The sequence below is a fragment of the Orycteropus afer genome, unplaced genomic scaffold (genome assembly GCF_000298275.1).
Source record: "Orycteropus afer afer isolate SDZICR_OR568_19922 unplaced genomic scaffold, OryAfe1.0 scaffold00141, whole genome shotgun sequence".
NCBI lineage: Eukaryota > Metazoa > Chordata > Mammalia > Tubulidentata > Orycteropodidae > Orycteropus > Orycteropus afer.
In genome coordinates this window covers 3001406-3026260 of record NW_006921728.1, presented here as the reverse complement: position 1 = coordinate 3026260, position 24855 = coordinate 3001406, and the positions used below count along the sequence as shown (strand labels likewise).

The 24855-nt window shown below is 37.1% G+C and overlaps 1 protein-coding gene across 1 annotated transcript in view; it reads left to right on the top strand.

The window, feature by feature from the left end:
• Positions 1-24855, top strand: part of NOL4 (nucleolar protein 4) — a 613219-nt gene that overhangs the window by 310192 nt on the left and 278172 nt on the right. The window contains 1 exon segment of the mRNA XM_007945636.2: positions 16699-16982. Coding sequence (XP_007943827.1) covers positions 16699-16982 — 284 coding nt within the window.

Below are 24855 nucleotides of genomic sequence, written 5' to 3'. Positions count from 1 at the left end.
TGGCAGAATAATATACATACGCCTACAAGGAAAGCCAGTTAATACTACTATTATTCAAATTTACGCACCAACCACCAAAGCCAAAGATGAGGAAATGAAAAATTGTTACCAACTTCTGCAGTCTGAATTTGACCAAACATGCAATCAAGATGTGCTAATTATCACTGGTAACTGGAAAGCAAAAGTTGGAAACAAAGAAGAATCATGAGTAGTTGGAAAATTTGGCCTTGGAGATAGAAATAATGCTGGAGATGACATGATAGAATTTTGCAAGACCAATCGATGACTTATTCATTGCAAATACCTTTTTTCAATAACACAAATGGCAGCTATACACGTGGATTTCACCAGATGGAGTACAAAGGAACTTAATTGACTACAGCTGTTGCAAGAGGTGATGGAGAAGCTCAATATCTTCAGCTAAAACAAGGCCAAGAGCTGATTGTGGAACCGACCATTAACTGCTCATTTGCAAGTTCAAGTTGAAGTTGAAGACAATTAAAACAAGTTCATGAGAGCCACAATACAACCTTAATTATATGCCTCCTGAATTTAGAAACCATTTAAAGAATAGATTTGATGCATTGAACACCAGTGACCAAAAACCAGAGGAATTGTGCAATGACATCAAGAACATCATCCATGAAGAAAGCAAAAGGTCATTAAAAAGACAGGAAAGAAAGAAAAGACCAAAATGAATGTCAGAAGAGACTCTGAAACATGCTCTTAAATGGAGAGTAGCTAAAGCAAAGGGAAGAAATGACAAGATGAAAGAGCTAAACAGAAGATTTCAAAGATCAGCTTGAGAAGACAAAGTCAATTATTATAATGAAATGTGCAAAAACCTGGAGTTGGAAAGCCAAAAGGGAAGAACACATTTGGCATTTCTCAAGCTGAAAGAACTGAAGAGGAAATTTAAGCCTTGAGTTGCAATATTGAAAGATTCTATGGGCATTATAATAAATGATGCAGGAAACATCAAAAGAAGATGGAAGGAATACACGGAGTCACTGAACCAAAAAGAATTAGTTGATGTTCATCCATTTCAAGAGGTGGCATATGATCAAGAACCAATGGTATTGAAGGAAGAAGTTGAAGCTGTACTGAGGGAAGTGGCAAAAAACAAGGCTTCAAGAATTGATGGGATACCCATTGAGATGTTTCAACAAACAGATGCCACACTAGAGGCACTCACTTGGCTATGCCAAGTAATTTAGAAGATAACTACCTGGCCAACTGACTGGAAGAGATCCATATTTGTATCCATTCCAAAGAAAGGTGATCCCACAGAATGTGGAAATTATTGAACAATATCATTAATATCACACACAAGTAAAATCTTACTGAAGATAATTCAAAAATGGTTACAGCAGTATATTGACAGAGAATGTCCAGAAATGCAAGCTGGATCCAGAAGAGGGCATGGAATTAAGAATATCATTGTTAATGTCAGATGGATTTTGGTTCAAAGCAAAGAATAACCAAAAGATATTTACTTGTCTTTTATTGACTATGCAAAGGCATTCGATTTTGTGGATCATAACAAATTATGGATAACATTGAGGACAATGGGAATTCCAGAACATTTAATTGTGCTCATGAGGAACTTGTACATAGAACAGGAGGCTGTTGTTTGAACAGAACAAGGTGACACTACATGGTTTAAAATCAAGAAGAGAGTGTGTCAGGGTTGTATCCTTTCCCCATACTTATTCAATCTATATGCTGAGCTAATAATCTGAGAAGCTGGACTATATGAAGAAAAACATGACATCAGGATTGGAGGAAGAATCATTAACAACCTGCGTTATGCAGATGGCACAACTTTGCTTGCTGAAAGTGAGGATGACTTGAAACACTTACTGATGAAGATTGAAGACTACAGTCTGCACTAGGTATTACACCTCAATTATAGAAAACTAAAATCCTCACAAGGGGACCAATAAGCAGCATCATGATAAATGGAGAAAAGATTGAAACTGTCAAAGACTTCATATTGCTTAATTCTATAATTATCACAAAGGGAAGCAGCAGTCAAGTTATCAGAAGTCATATAGTATTGAGCAAATCTGCTGCAAAAGACCTCTTTCAAGTGCTGAAGAGCGAAGATGTTTCCTCGAAGACTAAGGTACTCTTGACACAAGCCATGGTATTTTCAATTGCCTCATATGCATGTGAGAGCTGGATGATGACAAAGGAAGACTGAAGAAGAGTCGATGCTTTTGAGTTGTGGTGCTGGCAAAGAATGCTGAAAGTACGACAGGCTTCTAAAAGAACTAACAAATTTGTCCTGGAAGAATTGCAGCAGGAATGCTCCTTGGAGGTGAGAATGCCCAGACTTCATCTCACCTACTTTGGTCATGTTGTAATAAGGGACTATTCCCTGGAGAAGGATATCGTGCTTAGCAAAGTGGTGGGACAATAAAAAAGGGAAAGCCCTCAATGAGATGGATTGCCATGGTGGCTGCAATGATGGGCTCAGGTACAGCAAAGATCATGGGGATGGCACAGAACTGGACAATGTATCATTCTGCTATACATGAGGTCGCCATGAGTTGGAGGCAACTAGATGGCACCTAACTATGACACCAGTTAAATTGCCATATGAGGCAATTTGCTTTTTCAAGTTAAAAAAAAAATGGTGTTTAGCCCATTGTTGTTGTTTGTATGTGCCCTTGAGTTGGACCCGACTCCTAGGGACCCCTCCTTGGGTTTCCGAGGCAGTACCACTATGGAAGTAGATTGCCCCATCTTCCTTCTGAGAAGTGGCTGATGGGTTTGAACCACCACCCTTCTGGTTAGCAGTCAAGTGCCTTAAGGCACTATGCTACCAGAGCTCTCTTAGACCATTAGGCACAAACAATTTAAAAATGGAAGTCTGTTGGAGGAGTACTTGAGTAGATCACAAAATCTAGGGAGGAATCGATCACATGTTATTTAGAAAGACAAGAACTAGAGAAATGGTGAGAATCCCATGGCAGTAGTTCTTATTTTGTTTCTGAATATTAGCATAAAAGCCCTAATTCTATTTACTTTTTGTTGTTGTTGTTGTTGTTGCTCTCTGACTCTCAGCTCCAAATTTTGCCTACGAATTATACCTGTTGGGATCTACACTTGTGTTGTAGGAGAGGAAACGTTACTAGGTTACCATTTTTATAAGTGCTTAGTACGTACCAACACTTGGCTGTTAATACACACACACATATATACACACACACACATCACACAACCTTCTAAAATACTCAAATATTCTTCCACTGAATACTTTCCACCTCTTCACATAAACCACATACACCCTGATTTTTACCCAAAGAGCACTATATCTAAGTTAGGTCCAGTTTTACACCCAGAGGTGGTGAAAAGAGCCACTTTGTCCTGAGACCAAGAATACCAAGTAATGTTAATTCCTCTTTTAGGTCTATAAAAATTTAAATTACACAATTAAGGGACTAATTAGTATATTTATCTGCCACCACCACAACCTATATACTTAACATTACTTAAGGAAAAGAGAAATAAGTTTTTATTATTAAAATACTTGGCATTAAACAAAGAAATCCACGTAAAGATTACACTCCTAGTTTGTACATCTGGTTTCAAAGCCATAGCTAGTATTTATAACTAACTGACTCTACTACACATTCCTTTTTTTTTTTTTTTTCTTTAGTTAGCAATTAAACCAGTTAGGGAATTTTGCCAGAATGGTGGTCATGTCAGGAAATGAGACCTTGTTGTCTCTGCCTACAAGAACTGGCTTCAGAATAATTTCCTTTCTGCACTAGAATGAGAAATATGCTAGTTGCTCCATGATGGTCCACCTCCCAGCCCACTGTGTGCAGGCAGTAGTCATCTATGGTTTCTTGGTAGTCAGGACCAATACTCTCAGCCAACACATAGCTCTCCTTTTTTATCCATTTCTTTATGGGCCTGTGTGGCACGAAATGATCAGTTGTCCACCTCATTTGTTGAAGATGTCTTTCCTCTGGGCCAGTAGAGCTGGTAGTTGCAGAAACTAATCCACCTGGTGAATGAGACATACAATTCCTATCTGTTGAGATCCACCACTCCTGTTTTGATTGACACTCTATTCATGACCCTTCTGAGCAATCCTGGTTTCAGCAGATAGGATGACTGATACCCAAAGTAAAAGTTATCATGAATACATGATTAGTGAGATCATCTTCTAGAGTGGTGGATTTTTGAAGGGCATTGACATAGACATGAATATTTTCAAGCACTTGGCCGATTTTAAAAGATAATATCAGCCTCTTTGCAATGTCTTTTAAAATTCTAAAAACTGAGTTTTTTCAAGTCTATATACCATATTTACACTGCTAAATAAATGGTATAAACATAACTTCAGAAGAGTGTCCAAGAACATTTACTGCAGACAGTCTGAGCTGTTTAGTACATTTCCCTTCTCCATTTGGATCTACCCACTAAAGTGACTTCCCATTGCAGAGATTTTCAGAGTCATGGAACCCAGCATGACAATTTTCATTTTCAATTCATGTTTTGTAAAATGTTTATTTCAAGACAGTAGATAAAGATTAAAGAAGGAACAGTTGTGTGATGGGTTTTGAGCAACCTGATTGTACCTTTAAGGCTCTAGCAGATCCATTTCTACATACAGCACTTGCACTTGACAAGAAGGACTTCAAGCATGTCTAAATATCTGGGCTCATGGATCAGGTGGTACTCAGTTCATGATGACCAACTGCATAAAGAGTCAAGAGCTGCTTTCATAAGGGAGAATCACCCGAACAAGACAGCAGGGCCTTACTCTAAAACCCTTATTATACTACATTTTCTGTTGAAGCTGGCCTCTTATTCCATACACAACCCTGTAGAGTACCATTTATCTACTCTATCTTTATAAGAGTAAATTTGTTGTTGTTGTTGTTGTTATTTGGCCTTGAGTCGGACCTGACTCATAGCGACCCCTCCTTGGGTTTCAGAGGTGGTATCACTATGGAAGTAGATTAGCAGAATGGAATTCACTACAGCCCAGGCCATATGAAGTCTACTAGGTGGTTTACCTTCTTCTTAATGGTGGAAAGGAAAAAAAAAAATTAAGAACTTATCCTTCTTTTAGGAGATAGTACATAGGTATGCTTCTGAGCACTAGCTTACTACTCACTGAGAGAAAAAAAAAAAAAAAAAAACCACTGCCATCAATTCATTTCTGACTTATAGTGACCCCATTGAGTTTCCAAGCCTACAAATCTTTACAAAAGTAGATTGGCTCTGAGAAAGCCCCTGTACTTTAAAGCTACTTTCTGTCACTTATCATTGTATATCTTAGCAAGGCAGATGAAACTCTACCATCTTTGCTTCCCTGACTTTTAAACATGAGCATGATTTCATCAATATGTGAAACTATGATGATGTCTACTGAGAGACAGTACGTCCATTAAAGAACTAGATGCTGATAGAACCGGAGAGCTAATGTAAACATATAACATGACAATGAAGGTATATTGCTGCTTCTGACAGGTGAAAGTAAATTGCTTCTAGTGATATTGTTGGACTGAAACTCAGGAAAATACATCAGCCAGAATACCAGCTTATTTTGTCAAGTGAAGGAATCAAGATCCAAACAGGCCAACAGGTTAATTGACAGAAAAGAAAAATGGATGCTGGTGACCTACTACTCTGCAGCAAGGGGTCCTAAGGAGCAGGATTTTGGTACAAGCCACCCAAACAGGGTTTACTATAAGGAGAACTTTGAAGATTGCTGAGGTCCTGCCTAGCTCTATGACACTTGCAAAATTCTATCATTCTATCTCCAGCATCATCTCTATCATCAAGGTGGTATTTTCCCACTACTGATGCTTCTTCTTTGTTTCCAACTTTTGCATTCCTATCACCGGTAGTAATCAGTACATCTTTATTGTATGTTTTGTCAATTTCAGACTGCAGAAGTTGGTAAAAGTCTTCAATTTCTTCATCTTTGTCTTCAGTGGTTGATGCATAAATTTGAAGCATACCAGTATTAATGGTCCTCCTTGTAGGTGTATGGATAGTATCCTGTCACTGACAGCATTTTACTTCAGGATAGATCTTGTAACATTCTTTTTGATGATGAATGCAATGCTACTCTTCTTCCATTTATCATTCCCAGCATAGTAGACCATATGATTATCTGATTCGAAATGGCCAATACCAATCCATTTCAGCTCACTAATAACTATGATATTGATCTGTATGCATTCCATCTCATTTTTGACAGCTTCCAGTTTTCCTAGATTCATACTTCATACATTCCACATTCCTATTATTAATGAATGTTTTCAGCTGTTTCTTTCCATTTTGAGTTGTGCCACATTAGTAAAAGATGCTTGCAAAGGGGCAGACATTCAAAGCACAGCAACTGGTTTTATTCACCTGGAGCAACAGAGGGAGCCCTGGTGATGTATTGCCTAAAGCATTTGACTGCTAACCAGAAGGCTGGTGGTTCAAACCCACCATCCACTCCTCGAAAGGAAGATTGGGCAATCTACTTCTGTAGTGATACTGCCTTGGAAACCCAAGGAGAGGTCACTATGCGTCAGATCCGACTCGACAGCAGTGAGTTTGGTTTTTGGTTTTTGGAGCAACAGAGGGAGAAGAAAAGTCATTAACAGGAGGAGGAAATGGAATGGGTGGCTGATTATTTCCATAAATAACTGACGCCTTTGTCATGAGGCCAGAAGAACTACATGGTGCCCAGCTACTGATTCCTGAACATTTTGATAAAAATGATACAGAAGAATCCTGATAAAAAAAGGGAAATGCAGATAAGAATTTCAAATTCTCGTGGACTCTAGACTTTCAGGAGCCATGTTAAGTGGATGAACACCTGAAACTATTGCCCTGAGATAATCTTTCAACCCTAAACCAAAAATATTCCATCAAGTCTCTTTAAAAACAAAACAATAGTTTAGCTTAATTAGTAAAAAAAATGGTGTTGAGGGTTTCTCTAGTGTCTATAAATCCAGTATATCTGGCCTTTATTTTTTAAAAAATGTCTGCCTTGAGCATTCTGCTCTTTTAAAGATCTATCTGTATGGGATCAAATTGACAACTGCTTGAAACATTAGAGAGGAACCTTAGAGGGCACAGAAAAGGAGTGTGGTTGAACAACTCAAAGAATGTAATCAGCATCACTAACTTGTACATGTAGAAATTGTTGATTTGGTGTATGTTTTGCTGTGTTTATTCTCAACAATCACAGCAAAATAATTTTTAAAATTTTATGTGAGATGTTATCATTTTATATATTGCTTGCTGTATGAGACAGAACATCCAGGAGGAAAAAAAAAACAAAACTTATATTAATTTTTTTGGTTTTAAAATTTAGAAGTAAATAAGTTCATGAGTGGGTTGCCAATACACGAATTTCTTACACAGATGCATTAATGCATTAGACTATCTATGTTTGCCTCATTTACCAATCAATTCATTAATCATTAGTAAGTATATGTGCATATATATATTTTATGAATGTCAACTTTGGGTAAAGTTGGATTCTATAGATAGGCACAAAGAAACATAAACTAGAAAACACCTCTTTCTGGGAGCCTACAGTCTAGTTGGTAAATAAAATATGTTGTTGTTGTTGTTGTTAGGTGCCACCTAGTCAATTCTGACTCATAGCGACCCTATGTACAACAGGAGGAAACACTGGCTGGTCCTGCACCATCCTCACAATTACTGCTATAAATACTTGAGTCCATCATTGCAGTCATTGTGTCAATCCATCTTGTTGAAGGGTCTTCCCCTTTTTCTCTGATCCTCCACTTTACTACGCATGATATACTCACCAGGGACTGGTCCCTTCTGACAAGATGACCAAAGTAGGTGAGTCAAAGTCTGGCCATTCTCACTTCTAAGAAGCATTTGGCTGCACTTCTTGGAAGATAGGTATGTTTGTTCTTCTGGCAGTCCATTGTGTTTTCAGTATTCTTTACCAACACCACAAATCAAAAACATCAATTCTTCTTCTGTCTTCCTTATTCATTGTCCAGCTTTCATATGCACATAAAGTGGTTAAAAAAAAAAAAACATGTCTTCAGTTAGGAGCACCTTAGTCTTCAAAATGCTCTTTGCTGTTCAATACTTTAAAGTGTTTTTTTTTTAACAGCTTTGCCCGGTGCAATACAACACCTGATTTCTTGGCTGCTGCTTCCATGGGTATTGATTATGGATCCAAGTAAAATGAAATCTTTGACAACTTCAATCTTTTCTCCATTTATCACGATGTTGCTTATTGGTCCAGTTATGAGGATTTTTGTTTACTTTATGGTGAGGTATAATCCATATTGCAGTCTGTAGTCTTTGACCTAATAAAATATACAGCTTTAAAAAGTCGCAGAATGGCAAGGTGTTGTAGGATGAGAAAAGGGACTAAACAAAGCACCAATGAAACCTAAAATATCAATGTTGAAGCTAGGAATTTGAAAATCTGATGTTTATATTTACTATGGGACAATGTGGGAGCTCTGGTAGCATAGTGGCTAAGGCACTTGACTGCTAACCAGAAGCCTGGTGGTTCAAACCCACCAGCCACTCCTCAGAAGGAAGATGGGACAATCTACTTCCATAGTGATACTGCCTCAGAAACACAAGGAGGGGTCACTATGAGTCAGGTCCGACTCAATGGCACACAACAACAACAACACATGGGGCAATGTAAGATAAGTAAAATAATTAGTTCCATAACACTTATTCTGGAGTTCATGTAGATTAGTAGGTTCATGACTTGGGAAAACATACACTCACACACACATACATACATAGATCATTTCCACTTATTTCTAACTGAAATTTAACATTTCCTTCTATTATGAATATAGGCAATAAACTTCTAAAATATTCATAGTAACTGTGACTTTGCCAAAAAAAGGAATCACAATATTTTCAAATTGTAAACATATGAAAATACTTATGCTTATTATTTCCTATAAAATATCAAGTTATTTAGAATGCTAAACCAGCTAGTGAGTAAACATAAAAGTAGTAATTTTATAATTTATTGAAACGTTTATGAAGCCATTGACAAGTTATTACATTGACAGCCATTCTTTTTTTATACATAAGTCATCTTGGAATTGGGAGGAAAGTTTTGTTATAAGTCAGTTGACAAAAGCTTAGACATAGCAAACAGAAATACATAGAATTTTCTCAGACTGTTGTTGTTGTTGTTGTGTGCTGTCGAGTCAGACCCAACTGATAGTGACTACTAGACTCACATAATCAGTTTGCTCTTCTATGTAGCTGCCCTACAAGAATATTTAATGATTTAAAAAGTGATCTAGAAAAAGAAATATAAATATTTACAGCTCTCTAAAATATACAATTTCTTGCTTTAGTATGTGAAATATACTCATTCCTTGTACTTTTCCAACTCTTTCCTGCCTTTGAGAATTTTTCTTGTGCACTCCCCTAAACTAGAATGACCTCTATCCTCAATTTCACTTATAACATGTATCTCACCTTTTCAAATACCACATCTTGTAAAAGGACTTCCCTGATACCATCTTTATCCCCAGTGAGGTCTGAGTGACTCTTCTTCCCCTAAAGAGCCTTATATATTCATTATATTGCATATGAGACTCTCATGGGACACATACTCTTTTTACCTTGTATTGTAATCTTCTGTTGTAGTCATAAAAGTTCAAGAATGGTTTCTACATGGAGTCTATCTTTAGACTCATAGTTTCAAGGAATGTATCTTGCACCTAGTAAGTATATGGTTAAATTAAAAAAATAATAATAATAAATAAAAATCATACATTACCTCCTCATTGATAGCTTAGAATTTATTTCAATATTTTTTATTGTCCTGAGCTTTAGTTTTGTGAACTTAAACATTCAGAGATCTCGTTACCTTCTCTATAGTGCCTTCTTCAATTAAATACCAGTCAGCAAAAGCTGAATTTGGCACTATCACACAAGAGTTAATGCTACCATCCTTCTAAAGAAATAATTTAGTGAACAATTGGACTCCTTATTGTTATTTTCTTGCCCTCAGTATAACAGTTTTATTGTTTAAAAGTTTTTTGTTTTAACTTTTTTGCTGTCATCCTACATATGTATTTGTTTACATTGGTATCACTGAAAAATATAACTTCTTCTTAGTGTGAATGTTTTTACTTCAAGACTTAGCATCATTCTTTTGTATGTTCAAGATATGGCACATAATCCAGATCATAATTTGCAAATGCAAATGCATTTTTGATTATTTATCTTTTCCCAATTGTTTGTGGTATTAAGGACTTGGAAGAGCAGAACTTTTGTAAATCAGAAATTGGAATATTTGGATATTGGAGGACAAAAGATAAAGACAAAACAAGACAGCGTAATTAAATGTTAAAAACTACATTATAGAGTAGGAGTGAAACAGACAATCAAAGAATGGGTAGCAGATGAGAAGGATTTGAAGAAGAGAAATGACAAAAATGAGTAAGAAGAATTTCTAGTTGGCAAACAAGCAGACAAAAGAATCATGAAGGCGGGAATGGGTCTGTGAATCAAGTTTGGGGTAGAGACAGGCTTCAGGAAAGTGCTAGAAAGGATCAATTTAAACTATATGACCTGCTTCATGCTGTAGAATAGAGGGAACTCCATTGTAAGACATAGGAATGATCCATTAGTGAATGTTGTTGTTGCTGTTATATGCCTTCTAGTCAGCCCTGACTCATAGCGACCCCTCCTTGGGTTTCCGAGGCAGTATCACTAAGGAAGTAGATTGCCCCATCTTCCTTCCGAGGAGTGGCTGGTGGATTTAAACAGTCAAATCCAGAGCTCCATTTTTATAGGGAACCCTGTGGCTAGAAGAAGCCGTGGTAGCACAATGGTTAAAGTGCATGGCTGCTAATTAAAAGATTTGTGGTTCAAACTTACCAGCTGCCCCACAGAAGAAAGATGTGGCAGCCTGCTTCTGTAAAGATGACAGCCCTGGAAAACCTGTAAGGAAATTCTTCTCTGTCCTATAGGGTCACTGTGAGTTGGAATCGACTCAACAACAATGGATTTGGGTTAGTTTGATGGCTAGGAGAAAACAGCAGAGGTCAGGAAAGATAGAAAGAAGTTGGGCTAAACGTTATTTTGCAAATAGATTTTTTTTTTTATTATTTACTTCATTTTAGTATATTGACATACTTTTTTTTAAGTTATTTACATTTATATTTTGGATTTAAATGTTAGTTATTGGGAAATTTTCTTGTTGCTGTTGTTGCTGTTATGTGCCATCAAGTCGGACCCGACACATAGAGACCCTTCCTTGGGTTTCCGAGACAATATCACTACAGAAGTAGATTGCCCAACCTTCCTTCTGAGGAGTGGCTGGTGGGTTTGAACCGCCAGCCTTCTGGTTAGCAGTCAAGTGCCTTAGGCACTATGCTTTTTCTTAGGAGGCATGAAAGGATGCCAGGGGAGGACCATGGTATATTTTGGGGAAAATGATAAAAAGTTTTGTGGGTGTTATGAGCATCTGACCTGGATTTAAAGACTAAACCTCTAACTATAAAATTTAAAATGAGGATGATAGGTATTTTTTTCTTATTCATTTTGCCTAAGGCACTGGACCTAAAGGCCATGATGAAGAGCTACTGAGAGTAACTGAATAAGAAAGTGGGTCAGGTGCCGTGGGAGATTTCAAATACTTACATAACACATTTGTCTGTGTGTATGTGCGTGTACACACATACATGTATTACACATACACAAATATATGCTTAAATCTATTTACTTAAAAAACAAAAATGCTGCCGTTGACTTGCTCCTAACTCCCGGTGACCCTATGTGTGTCAGAGTTGAACTATGCCCCTTAGAGTTTCCAGTGGCTGATTTTCAGAATTAGATGGTCATATATTTCTTCCAAGATGCCTCTAAGTGGACTTAAAGTTCCAACCTTTCAGTTAGCAGCCAGATATGTTAACAATTTTTACCACCCAGGGATAACATATATGTATACTTGTTGTTATTATTGTGCTTAAATCTAGCTACATACTTAAATCTATGTATGTATATACATACCTGCATACACATACACACACATATGTGCTATTTTGAGTTAATTTCTTTGTAGAGAATTTGGGGCTGATAAAACTACCTTAGTACAAAATGCTAGTGGGGCATTCAAAATAAACAAAGGTGTTTTTAGGGTCTCTACTAATTGAAAAAGAGAATGAAAAGTAGGAAAAGAGACAATGAATAGTGTGCAATTTTTGGTTAGTGTTACTAAACCTTATAGACAAAGCCATTTGAACTAACTTAGAGGGCCCTCTCCATAGCATGAAATTTGTCCCATCGAAACTAACCACAAAGCAAATTAAACCCAAACATCCAACTGCCCTCCTGATGTCACTGGATTCCACACTACCCTGTGATTACAGTGCACATTCTCCTCTGTTGCTAGGTACCCTGGGCATTCTTATTTTCCAAAGCTTCAGGTGCTGTTTTTCCTTGGGACTCAAAAATACAGAGTCTTTGGTTTATATGCTATGGTACCCAGGCTGAAACCTTGAGAGAAGCACCATCGTTCTGGGCCTGAAGGCCGCCCTCATAGACATAGACATTTCACTTGGTGTAGCCCAGTAACCACACTCCAGCAGCCACTCGGGATGGAGCTAACTATATTGGGTAAGGAAGCAGGTTTCCATTAAAAAATGACAAACTGATAGGAATCGGGTATAATAATCAGGAGCCTGAGATTTGTGATTTTCAATTTTGAAAACGTATCTTTAAGGAAGCGAGAATAAAAACTGTTTGCATGGTTACACAAAACAAGACAATATGCAATTGTTAATTTATCCTCAGTTTAATGTCTGTTCCTTGCTTATGTTGTCTATTTATAATATAGACATTGAAAACTTTGTTTTAAATTTTGATATGTAAAATAACGGCATTTGTGACATTATTGGTTCTTTTTCCACGTGAACTATAAAATATGTAAATATATATTTGATACAATTGAGTAAATTATTCATTTGTTCTTCATAAAATGTACTGATTTACTCAGGAATGAAATATGTAAAGCTGTTGAGTTTGGTTACCTTGGTAACATCTGGAGTGAAGTACTCAGTCTAAAAATAATTTCTCCTTTATTGTTTATATTTTATGTCAAAATTATAAACACATGCTTTTCATTAAAGACTACCCTGATAATTGATAATGTCTACTTTAGGGCATGAATGGTACATGGTTTTCTAGCTATGTAGATAATTTCAGATTGAAGAAACAGCACAGCATTTTTTATTTTTAATTAATAGAAATTGGATTTATATTATACTTTGTTTTAAAATGTAGTATATGTTTAGGGTTATTTACACTTTCAACATATTAATAAAGCTTACTTTACCTGAAATGTTTAGTAAATTTTTAATAAATCTTACTTTACATGAAACCAAATGTTTAGTAAATTTGTATTTTAAAGGATTCTAATACACAAGTGTCTAATCACATTGTGTGTGTGAATTAAATAATTGGACTTCAATATGTCTATTATCTTTGCCTTTGAACTTTCTTAGAAAGATGTAATTTAAATAACCAGATATGATCTTGCATACTTTAGCATAAGATTTGAATTAACATGAAAGCATATGCACAATTCTCTAAATTATTTATATACAAACATTGTCCTACTTACACATTTCAAAATCCCTAGACATTTAATTGTTAAAAGAATGTCTTTGATTTGTCAAAATAGTAGCTATGAAGAGTGATATGGTATACTATTTGTAGCCAGTTTCCTAAAATCTGTGTCTGTTTCCTTTCCACACAGAGGCTTCTCTTGAACAGGCACATATCAAGAGTCGTTTACTAATGCAATTTGGCCTTGTGAATGCATTTTAATGTTTTTACAGAAGAGTGTTTTAGGAAATTGTTTGAAAATACTATTCTACTGAAAATTAAACACAATGTACATTGTTTCATTTGTTACCAAAAAGAGAGAACTGGGCTTCAACCTGGACCCTTGCCTGTTCTTTGTCACAGTTTTCTAAAGAAACACTAGTAAGAGAAAGAGACAGAGACTGACTTATTTTAAGGAGTTGGCTCATATGATTGTGGAGCTGGCAAATCCAAAATCTATAGGTCAGGCAACAGGGTGGGGATTCCTGCAGGCTGTGTCCCCGAATATATAAGTCAGGTACCTGAAAGAGTAGAGTGGAGATGTTTAGGCAAGATGTCTGCCTATTGCTGTCAAGATGATTCTGACTCGGATGTTTGTTTATAATCTGGAGACAGTATACGCCCAAGGGAAAACTCCCTTTTTGCACTTAAGATCTTCACCTGGTTAGATGAGGCCGACTCACATTATGGAGGGTAACCTGATTTACTTACGGCCAACTGGTCATGTGTACTACCTCATAATAGAATCCACTAGCATTTAATCAAACTGCTGGGCATTCTTCCCTAGCCAAGATGACACACAAAATTAGCCATCACATACCTATTCTATTCCCTTACTACATTCCAATAGTTCCTTCCTTTCCTTGTCTACACCGTTGCTTTTGTTTGAGTTTGCATCATTGCTGGATTACTTGACTTCTAGATCTCTTAACTGGTCTCCCCAGCTTCCATCTTGTTCCCTTTTCAACCCATTCTTCACTGGAGTCCAAGCTATCCCTTCACACCATCACAAGTTAAAATTCCTCCTATTTGCTCTAGAAGCTAGCATACAAATGACATAGGTGACACTCCTGAACCTATCCTCTTCTCTCTGCTTACCTGTGTTGTCTTCACTCTCTCTCTTGCCCTCAACATTCTAGTCATTTGTCATTAAAGCCCTCATCTCACTTGTCCTGGATGTTCCTTGGTCTGTGACTTTGTACACGCTAGGCTCTGTTAGGAATCCTCTCCCCCACCTTCTTGCCCTAGTTAAGGCTTACTCATCTTTTAGCTTTTCGGGACATCTCTATCCCATGTGCAGGATCACAGTCTTTTCACTCTGCATTTTAATTGAATGTTTATTTTTCTGTCTCTAAATTAACTAGGAACTCATTGAAGGCAGAGTCTCTGTAGGCCACATTGTTAACCCTCTTGACTCCAGAGTAGACAATAACTGTTTATTGATTTATAAATATTTGTTGCTGTTGTTGTTATGTGCCATGGAGTCGGACCTGACTCATAGTGACCCCGGCTTGGGTTGCCAAGACAGTATCACTACAGAAGTAGATCGCCCAAACTACCTTCAGAATTTAAATATTGTTTCCATGAATTTAATTAATTAGAAGGCATTAAACATTTCATTGCACCCCACAAAAATAAAGCATACTTGAGACTATTTAGAAATCAACAATAAATCATAAGTATTGAATTTAATTACTCCTGCCCACTCACGTTCATATGGCTTCAATAAACTAAAGGAAACAATTTAAGACTTTTCTCCATCATAATTCTTTGGAATTAATAGAAAAACCCTTATCATATAAATAAAAATGAAATTAATAAATTAAAAAAAATTATAAATTTGTTTTACACATGTGTTCTTTCTTGCTCTCCATAAGTTATCATTGATATACTTTTTTCTAAACAAGCTTATTATTTATCTTAAAGTAAAAAAATTTTGTTTAATTCTGCTTCCCCTTCATTCCTATTTTGTTTCTTTTTCTGTCATGACTTTATATTTTGTTATTAGAAATAAGTTACTCATTGCCATTGAGTCACATCCGTCTCATAGCGACCCCTCCTTGCGTTTCCAAGGCAGTATCACTACGGAAGTAGATTGTCCAACCTTCCTTTCAAGGAGTGGCTAGTGGGTTTGAACCACCAGCCTTCTGGTTAACAGTTAAGTGCCTTAGGGACTGCACCACTAGAGCTCCCATAATCTGTGTTAGTTGTAAAGAATATTTAAAATTCCATCACCACATTAACATTCCATCACCACTATTAACATTTTTGGACTTTATCTTTTCAGGCTTTTTCCTCTGTGCCTATATGTTTTCTTTTTACAAAGTTGAGGTCATATTGGGCACACTGTTTTGTAGCTAGTTTTTTCCATGAAATGTTTCCTGAGTCATGTTTCTCCATGTCTTTAGAATGGGGCATTGAATGACCACATGATATCCTAACCATTCTAATGTTTTATTAAGCCAATGCTCTGTTTTTGGTAATTTATATCATTTCCAATTTTTCACTGTTTGAAACAACACTGAAATAAATGTCTTTTTAACCTGCACAGAGATACCCTTAAAGATTACCCCCTTACACTTAAAGGTTCCGAAAGTAGAGTAACGAGAGCAAAGCTTAGGAGCACCTTTAATGTTTAGATGCACATTACTTGATCACTCTCCATAAACCTTGTGGCAATATACAGCCCCAATAGCAGGATAGGTGAATACTCCTTTTAGAGCATTTTCACCAAATCTGGATATTCTTAATGGAAAAACAAAAACTATTTGCAAAATAGTTGATACTTGTCTTTTTCTCTGTTGTTTAAATCTATTTTTCTTTGTGATTGCATTTGTGATTGAACAGTTTCTTGTTTTACCTTTTTATCTTATTTCACATTTTCTTTTGCCTAAATTGGCCAATGAGATTTCAATTAAAAATGACTGCTTCCCACATTTATCAGAGGTTCAATTACATAATATAAGTAAGATTACATAGCACAATGTCAAGCCCTTACTAGTAGCTCAAGATATGCTAGTTGAAGTGAAAACTGAAGAGCATAATATTTAAAATTAAAATATGCAATTTTCTTTCCAACAGATGATTCTGCTGCTGAGAGCTTTAATGGCAATGAGACTCTGGGGCATGGTTCTATTGCTTCAGGGGGAGCACACGGCAGGGAGATGGGAGACACCAACAGCGAAGGCAAAACCGGGCTGGAGCAGGACGAGCAGCCACTGAACCTGAGTGACAGTCCCCTCTCAGCACAGCTGACATCAGAATACAGAATAGATGATCACAGCAGTAATGGAAAAAACAAATACAAGAACCTTCTAGTTTCTGACCTCAAGATGGAACGAGAGGCGAGAGAAAATGGAAGCAAGGTGAGGTCATGTCACAATTTCCAGAGAGTTTTTGAGTTGGACATGAAGGTTACAAAGAAATACCTATTTATATAAGAGAGAAAGATTATTATCAATAAAAATATTTTAAACAAATCCCAATAATGCACTACTAAGAGACTTACAATCATGGCTACTGTGTTTCAATATAATAGAATAAATCTGGGTTGACAGTGAGCAAACAGGGCCAAGCCTCAGACAAACTGGTCAGTGTGTTTTGTACACAAAATCACTGGAATTTAATTTCTCATTAATATAACCTTCCCTGGATCTGTCTCTGGGAATTGGTTGAACTCAGATATGAAAGTTTAGGTCTCAGTACTGTACACAGTTTTGGACTATAAAAAGATCACTATCTGGTTTCTCCTAGATTAGATAGTTATACGTAGCAATAAAGTTGCAATTAAGTTCTCCAGTTTGCTTTAGAGATCTGGGGACTAGGTCAGTAATTTATTCCATGTACATTGGAGAATTGTAAGTGCAGTGTTCTTGATGAAACTGCTGTATTAAATAACCACTTGCAGGAGTAATCTATCATTAACTGTATATACAAAAGACAGAAACATGTTGCAGACATATGCTCTCAGTTTCTAGATTCCTTGTATCAGGGAATATAGTCCCTTCACTCCAACCAATTTACTTCAAAAAAAATAAAAGCCTTACATTTCTACTCTTTTGAAAACACATGCTCAGGACTTTGGTCTACAGTTTTTGAAGATATATATATATTTTCCCCTTTTTTGTTAAATTGTGATTTGGGTGAAAGTTTATAGAGCAAATTCACTCTCCATACAGCAGTTAACATACATTTTGTCTCATGATATGATTTACCACAATGCAGCAGCTCTCCTCTCACTTTCTCGCCATAGTTACCTTTTCCCTGTGTCCTTCCCTCCATGCATTCCTGCCCCGTGAGCTATGTCCCTGTGCATACACAGTCCTTCTATTCGCTCATGATGATCTTTCCAAGGGATGTTATCTACCTAGTGTAAATGTTTACCTTGCATGCCTGTCTCTTGTTTGGCTGGAAGCCACAGGTGTGGGTTCAATTCCAGACCTGAAGGGCAGCTAGGGGCCATAGTCTCAGTGGTTCTATCAGACCAGCAAATCAGGTCCCTTTTTTTTAATCCAAATGATTTTGAGTTTTCTTCCACGTTGTTCTCCCACTCTATCCAGCATCTCCTACGTAAATCCCCCATCCCCCTCCAAGTGGTTGACAGTGGTAGCCAGGCACCATCTAGTTCTTCTGGTTTCATAGTCATATAGGCTGAGGATCGCATGGTGTACCAGTTGCTTGGACTAATTGTTTCCATGCATCTTTGGTTTTCTTCATTGTTCTGTGGTCTGGATGAGGAGAGACCCATTGTTGCATCTAGATGGCTGCTTTCAAGCTTTTAAGATCCCAGTCGCTACTCGCCAAAGTAGGATGTGGAACAATATTTTGTGTAGTATGTTATGCCAAATGAACTTGATGCCCCCTGCAACTATGGTCCTGAGCCCACAGGTCCAACTACTTATTCCCTCTGGGTAGCTGGCTGTGGCTAAGAAGTGACTACAACCTTGTCCCTTGTCAACTTTACTATGTACCTGGGAATTCTTACAGAACATAGCAATACACTTGTCTGCCAACCCTGTACATGGTCTTGGGCACACTCCCCCCCCTGCATAGGTGTACCTAATAGTTCAGCCTGTCTACCCATCTAGCCACCCATATATTCATGTTTGCCTTCACTGACAACACGGTACTGAATGTGCAAAAAGCTTCATCTACCTTGTCTGTACCTACCATATACTGAAGGTATATTTTTGAGCACCTGAGATGTTTATGGAATGTATTTTTACTCCCATCGACACTCCTACTTATAAATTAAGAAAAGGGTAGGGGTGGCAGAATGTGGAATTGGTCTTTTGACATAAATCCTAAAAGCAAATTAATGTCTTAATCTGGATTAATTTCTGAATTTGCTGAGGCATTTAGCTTCCTCAATTGGCTCTGTTTAAATCTTCTGCCTTGCCTGAGGGTGTGTTGCATTATCCTCTTTTAAGCAAGTCACTCAACATTATCAGACACTTAAGCACTTCTGCCTGAGGGAGGCTGCTGCAACTCTGCTATGGTAAATGAACAGATCTCTCTTGCTTAAAGCCATAAGGCACATTCACAAAAGATTTTATCTTCTCTAACATGATCTGAATCACTGTGCTATGCTTTACAGAACAAATTAACCCTTAAATTGTGCAGCTTGTCACATAAACCTGGTACATTTGACTGCTAACCAGAAGGCTGGGGGTTCAAACCCACCAGCAACTCCTAGGAAGGAAAATTGAGCAATCTATTTCTGTAATGATATCGCCTCAAAAACCCAAGGATGGGTCGCTATGAGTTGGATCCTACTCGAGGGCAGTGAGTTTGGGTTTTATTTATAAAACCCTATGTGTGTGTGTATGTATGTATATATGTGTATATATATATATATATACAGCTTAGACAATCGAGACACTTCCTTTTCATTCTATGTGTCTGTTGAATATTTTTCTAATTTGATTCAATGTGTTACACTATTCTCTTTCTCTTCTTTAAACCCTTGTTCAATATTATTACAATAACAAGAGTCACTAAAACACATTTTTGGACACAATAAATGAAATAAAGTTACTTTTCTACCTCTGTTATGGAGTTCTAAAAACTACAGATTGTTTGGGCTAAATGTGAAGGGTAAAATGGGAGATGGGACTAGAGAAGGCAATAGCCCCAAGGACTGAATATTTACTGATTTGGTAAAGGAAGAGAGAGTCCCTGGGTGGTACAAATAATTAACACGTTTGGTTGCTAACCAAAGGACTGATGGCTCAAGTCCACCCAGAGGCACTTTGGAGGAAAAGTCTGGCCATCCGCTTTCAAAAAATCAGCCATTGAAAACTCAGTGAAGCACAGTAAGCAGCATCATGATAAATGGAGAAAAGATTGAAGTTGTCAAAGATTTCATTTTGCTTAGATTCACAATAAACACTCATGGAAGCAGCAGTCGAGAAATCAGATATTGTATCGCACTAGGCAAATTTGCTGCAAAAGACTTTTTAAAATTTTGAAGAGCAAAGATGTCACTCTGAAGACAGGTGTGCCTAACCCAAGCCATGATATTTTTTGTTGCCTCATATGCATGGGAAAACTGGACAATGAATAAGGAAGACTGAAGAATTGATCCTTTTGAATTCTGGTCATGAAGAATACTGAAAATACCATGGACTGCCAGAAGAACAAACAAATCTATCATGGAAAAGTGCAGCCGGAAGGCTCCTTAGAAGTGAGAATGGCCAGACTTCATCTCAACTACTTTCGCCATGTTGTCAAAAGGAATCCTGGAACAGGATATCATCTATAGTACAATGGAGAGTCAAAGGAAAAGGGAAGACCTTCAATGAGATGGATTGACACAGTGGCTGTAATGATGGGCTCAAGCACAGCAAGGATTGGGAGGATGGCACAGGACCAGGCAGTGTTTCATTCTGTTGTGCACAGGCTTATTATGAGTTGGAATCGACTGTTGACACCTAATAACAACAACAATGAGCAAAATATTGAATGATGTGGGAAGCATCAAAGGAAGATGGAAGAAATACACAGTCATAGTACCAAAAAGAATTGGTTGACGTTCAACCACCTCAGGAGGTAACATATGATCAAGAACCCATGGTGTTGGAGGAAAAAGTCCAAAGTACATCGAAGGAATTGGCAAAAAAAAAAAATAAAAAAATAAAAAAAGCCTTCAGGAATTGATGGAATATGAATGAAATGTTTCAACAAATTAGTGCAGTGTTGGAAGTGTTCACTTGTTTATGTCAAGAAATTTGGAAAACAGTTACCTAGTCAACCAACTGAAGGAGATTCATATTTATACCCACTCAAAAAAAAAGTATTCCAACACAATGCAGAAAATATTGAACCATATCATTAATATCACATATAAATACAATTTTGCTGAAAATAATTTTAAAAGGGTTGCAGCAGTATATTGATAGGGAACTGCCAGAAACTCAAGCTGGATTCAGAGAGGGCATGAAATAAGAGATATTATTTCTCATGTCAGAGGGAAAGAAAAGAATATCAGAAAGATGTTTATTTGTGTTTTGATGACTATGCAAAGGCATTTGACTGTGTGTATCATAACAAATTTTGGATAACATTGTGAACAATGGGAATTCTAGAATACTTAATTGGATTCAAGAGGAACCTGTACACAGACCAAGATGCAGTTGTTTGAATAGAACAAAGGGATACTTCATGGTTTTAAATAAGGAATGATGTGTGTCAGTGTTTTATCATTTCAACATATTTATTCAATCTGCACGCTAAGCAAATAATCCAAGTACAGGAATATCTGAAGAAGAATGTGGCATCAAAATTGGAGGAAAGCTCAATAACAACCTACGATATGCAGATGACACAACCTTGCTTCCTAAAAATGAAGCAGACTTGAATCCCTTACTCATGAAGATCAAAGACTACAGCTTTCCCACTGAATTATACCTCAACGTAAAGAAAATGGAAAAAATATTGAAGTTGTCAAAAATTTCATTTTACTTTCATCCACAATCAATGCTCACGGAAGCAACAGCCAAGAAATCAAACAATGTATTGCATTGGGCAAATTTACAAAAGATGTCTTTAAGGTGTTAAGAAGTAAAGATGACCCTTTGAAGACTAAGATACCCCTCGCCCAAGCCATGGTGCTTTCAACCTCATATGCATATAAGAGCTGGACAGTGAATAAGGAAGAGAAGAAATGACACATTTGATTGTGGTGTTGCCAAGGAATATTGAATTACCGTGGACTGCTAGAAGAATGAACAAGTCTGTCTTGGAGGAAGTATGACTGGAATGCTTCTTAGAATGTAGAATGGCCAGACTTTGTGTCTTGTGCTTTGTTCACGTTGTCAGGAGGGACCAGTGCCTGGAGAAGGACATCATGCTTAGTAAAGTAGAGGATTAGTGAAAAAGGGGAAGACCTTCAGTAAGATGGATTAACACAGTGGCTGCAACAATGGGCTCCACGTGGCAGCGATTGTCAGGATGGTGCAGGACCAGGCAGTGTTTCATTCTTTGGTACAAAGAGCTGCTATGAGTTGGCGCTGACTCAACAGCACCTAATAACAATAACAGTATCAAGAAAAGCTTTGTAAACTATTTTAAGGACTTTGATTCTATCCCACGGTTGTTTAGCATGATCAGGTTGTATTTAGCTTGGAATTTTAGAAAGATTATTCTAGTAATATTGAGGAAGATGAGTAAGACAACAAAAACCCAAACCCACTGCCATCGAGTCAATTACAACTCATAATGATTCTATAAAACCAAAAAAAAAAAAAGTCCAAACTCACTGCCAAGTCATAGCAACCCTTCCTTGGGTTTCCGAGGCAGTACCTCTACAGAAGTAGATTGCCTGGTTTTCCTTCCAAGGAGTGGCTGGTGAATTTGAACTGCCAGCCTTCTGGTTAGCAGTCAAATGCTTCTGGCACTATGCCACCAGAGCTAATAATTCTATGTTGTTGTTATGTGCTGTCAAGTTGGGGCTGAGTAAAACTGCCCTATTGGATTCCCAAGGCTGTAAATCTTTACAGATGCAAATTGCCTCATCTTTCTCCTGTGAAATGACTAGCGGGTTCAAATCACCACCCATTTGCTTAATAAGAGAATGCTTTAACCATTGTAGCACCAGAACTCCTTCAAGAGTAAACAGAAACTAAAAGAAGGGAAGGGGTGGGGGAATATACTGTTTAGAGAGCTCTTGTGTCAATCAGGAATAAAAGAATGATAGTTGGAATCAAGTAAATGGCAGAGGGAATGGAAGGTAGATACATAGTGGGGAAAAAATATTGAAAATGTTACTTTTTTTTGGACATTGTATTTGTAGTGTCACTGTATAAAAAGTATATATAGTCCCATAGGTTGTACCCTGCCTGACTCCAGAGGATGTCTTTCACCCTGGAGTCCAATAAAATCTGAATACCCTCTCTCTCTGTATATATATATATATATATATATATATATATATATATATATATATATATCATTAGGTTACAAGGATATACTTACCTTGCATCCTACAATACATCTGGCATCTGGCGGTCAATCTGATATGGAACAATTTCTCAATAAATGTTTTTGAAAAAAATGAATATAAGTTATTGAATATGAGAAATAAAGTAGAGAAGAAAATTCTAGAATGACTTCAAGATTTGTGGCCTGGTTGCCTAACACTTGGCAAATGGTCCCATTTACCAAAATTTAGAATAAGAAACATCAGAAGGAGAAACAGGTTTTGGTATGTGAAGGTTATGGTGTCTACACAATATTCATTGGAGATGTTTAATTCCCTTTGCGAGTAGAGAGATATTTGAAAGGCATCAGGATAGAGGAGCTGTTTGAAGCTGTTGCTGACATCACCTGAGTCAAGAGAGTCGAGAGTGTACTATTCTTCAGAAGATCAACCCACAAGAAATCTGTGGCAGAACAGGAGTTTGTGGAGGAAGAACCACCGAAGGCTAGAACCAAGGTAGCCTAGTAAGAAGGATGATACCAGAAAGAGGGATCTGAGGAAGCTAAAGAGTTGAACATTTCAAATTTGTGCTAAGTGGTTAAATTAAGTAATCGACACCTGAAGTGAGAGGAGCCTTGGTGGCTCAGTGGTTAAGCTCTCAGTTGCTAACTGAAAGGTTGGCTGTTCAAACCCACCAGCCACTCTGTGGAAGAAAATGTGGGAGTGTGATTCTGTAAAGGTTATATAGCCTTAGAACCCCGTGAGTCAGGTCTACTCTGTCCTTGCAGGGTCACTGTAAGTCGAAATGGACTTGACAGCAGTAGGTGTGCATTTGGTTTTGAAACAAAGTGACATAGTTTAAACTAAGGCTCTTAGACTATGGTTAGGGGAATTGATGTTAAGATCTGCACTCAAAACACATGGCAGAAGAATTAGAGTGATTAGTGTGAAATTGAACTGGTAACAATCACAGAGGTAGAGGTAGGAAAGCTGAGTCATTTTAATTGTGAAGAAAAGCGTCTACATTTTTTTTTAAAAGGTGGTTTTTGCATTATGAATCTTTACGTAGCATGCACACATGGTTTCCTGGTGGCTTTGGATCAAAATTTGGTTTACCCCAAGGCTACCAGGTGATCTTCATACTAAAGATTTAACACCTTGCTAAATGGTCCATACCTTGACCATTGTTCAATTGGTATTATCTTTTGCAGTTCTTATTTCCATCACTTCTGTATAATTTTATAAAATAACATTATTAACTTTTTTTTACCTGCTAGTATTTTTGAAATCAGCTCTGTTCTTCCTTAGAGGAATAGCTTAGATTCCTGTGAGTTTAATGTTGACCTATCTCACAGTTTCATTATGAATAATATCAAACAAAAATGATTATAAAGCACTTTGAAAAAATGAAAAGTGGATAGAAATGCCTAAAAAGAATAGCTGAGCTGGACTATGCCATTTACTGATTGCTTATTATTATGCAAATTCACCAAATACTCTTGTGAGGAATCAGATCAACCAGTCTAAAGTCTAAATATATGGCCTTGAAAGAATTTAGTACTTTCAGATGGTCCCATTTTTAGAGGACAACTGGAAGATTAGTGCTCAGAAGAGAGAAGAAATGATGATTTAGAGTTTAGATATTAAGACTTGCGAGAATATATTAAGGGGACTAGTTATTTTACTTTAGAAGAAGAAAGGCCAAGAAGAGACAAATCTGGAAACTGACATATTTTTAAATTATTAATGAGGGTAGAGGGAAAAAAAAAAACAAACTCCAGAACATTAGTGGATGGAAATTCATAACTTAGAAACACTAT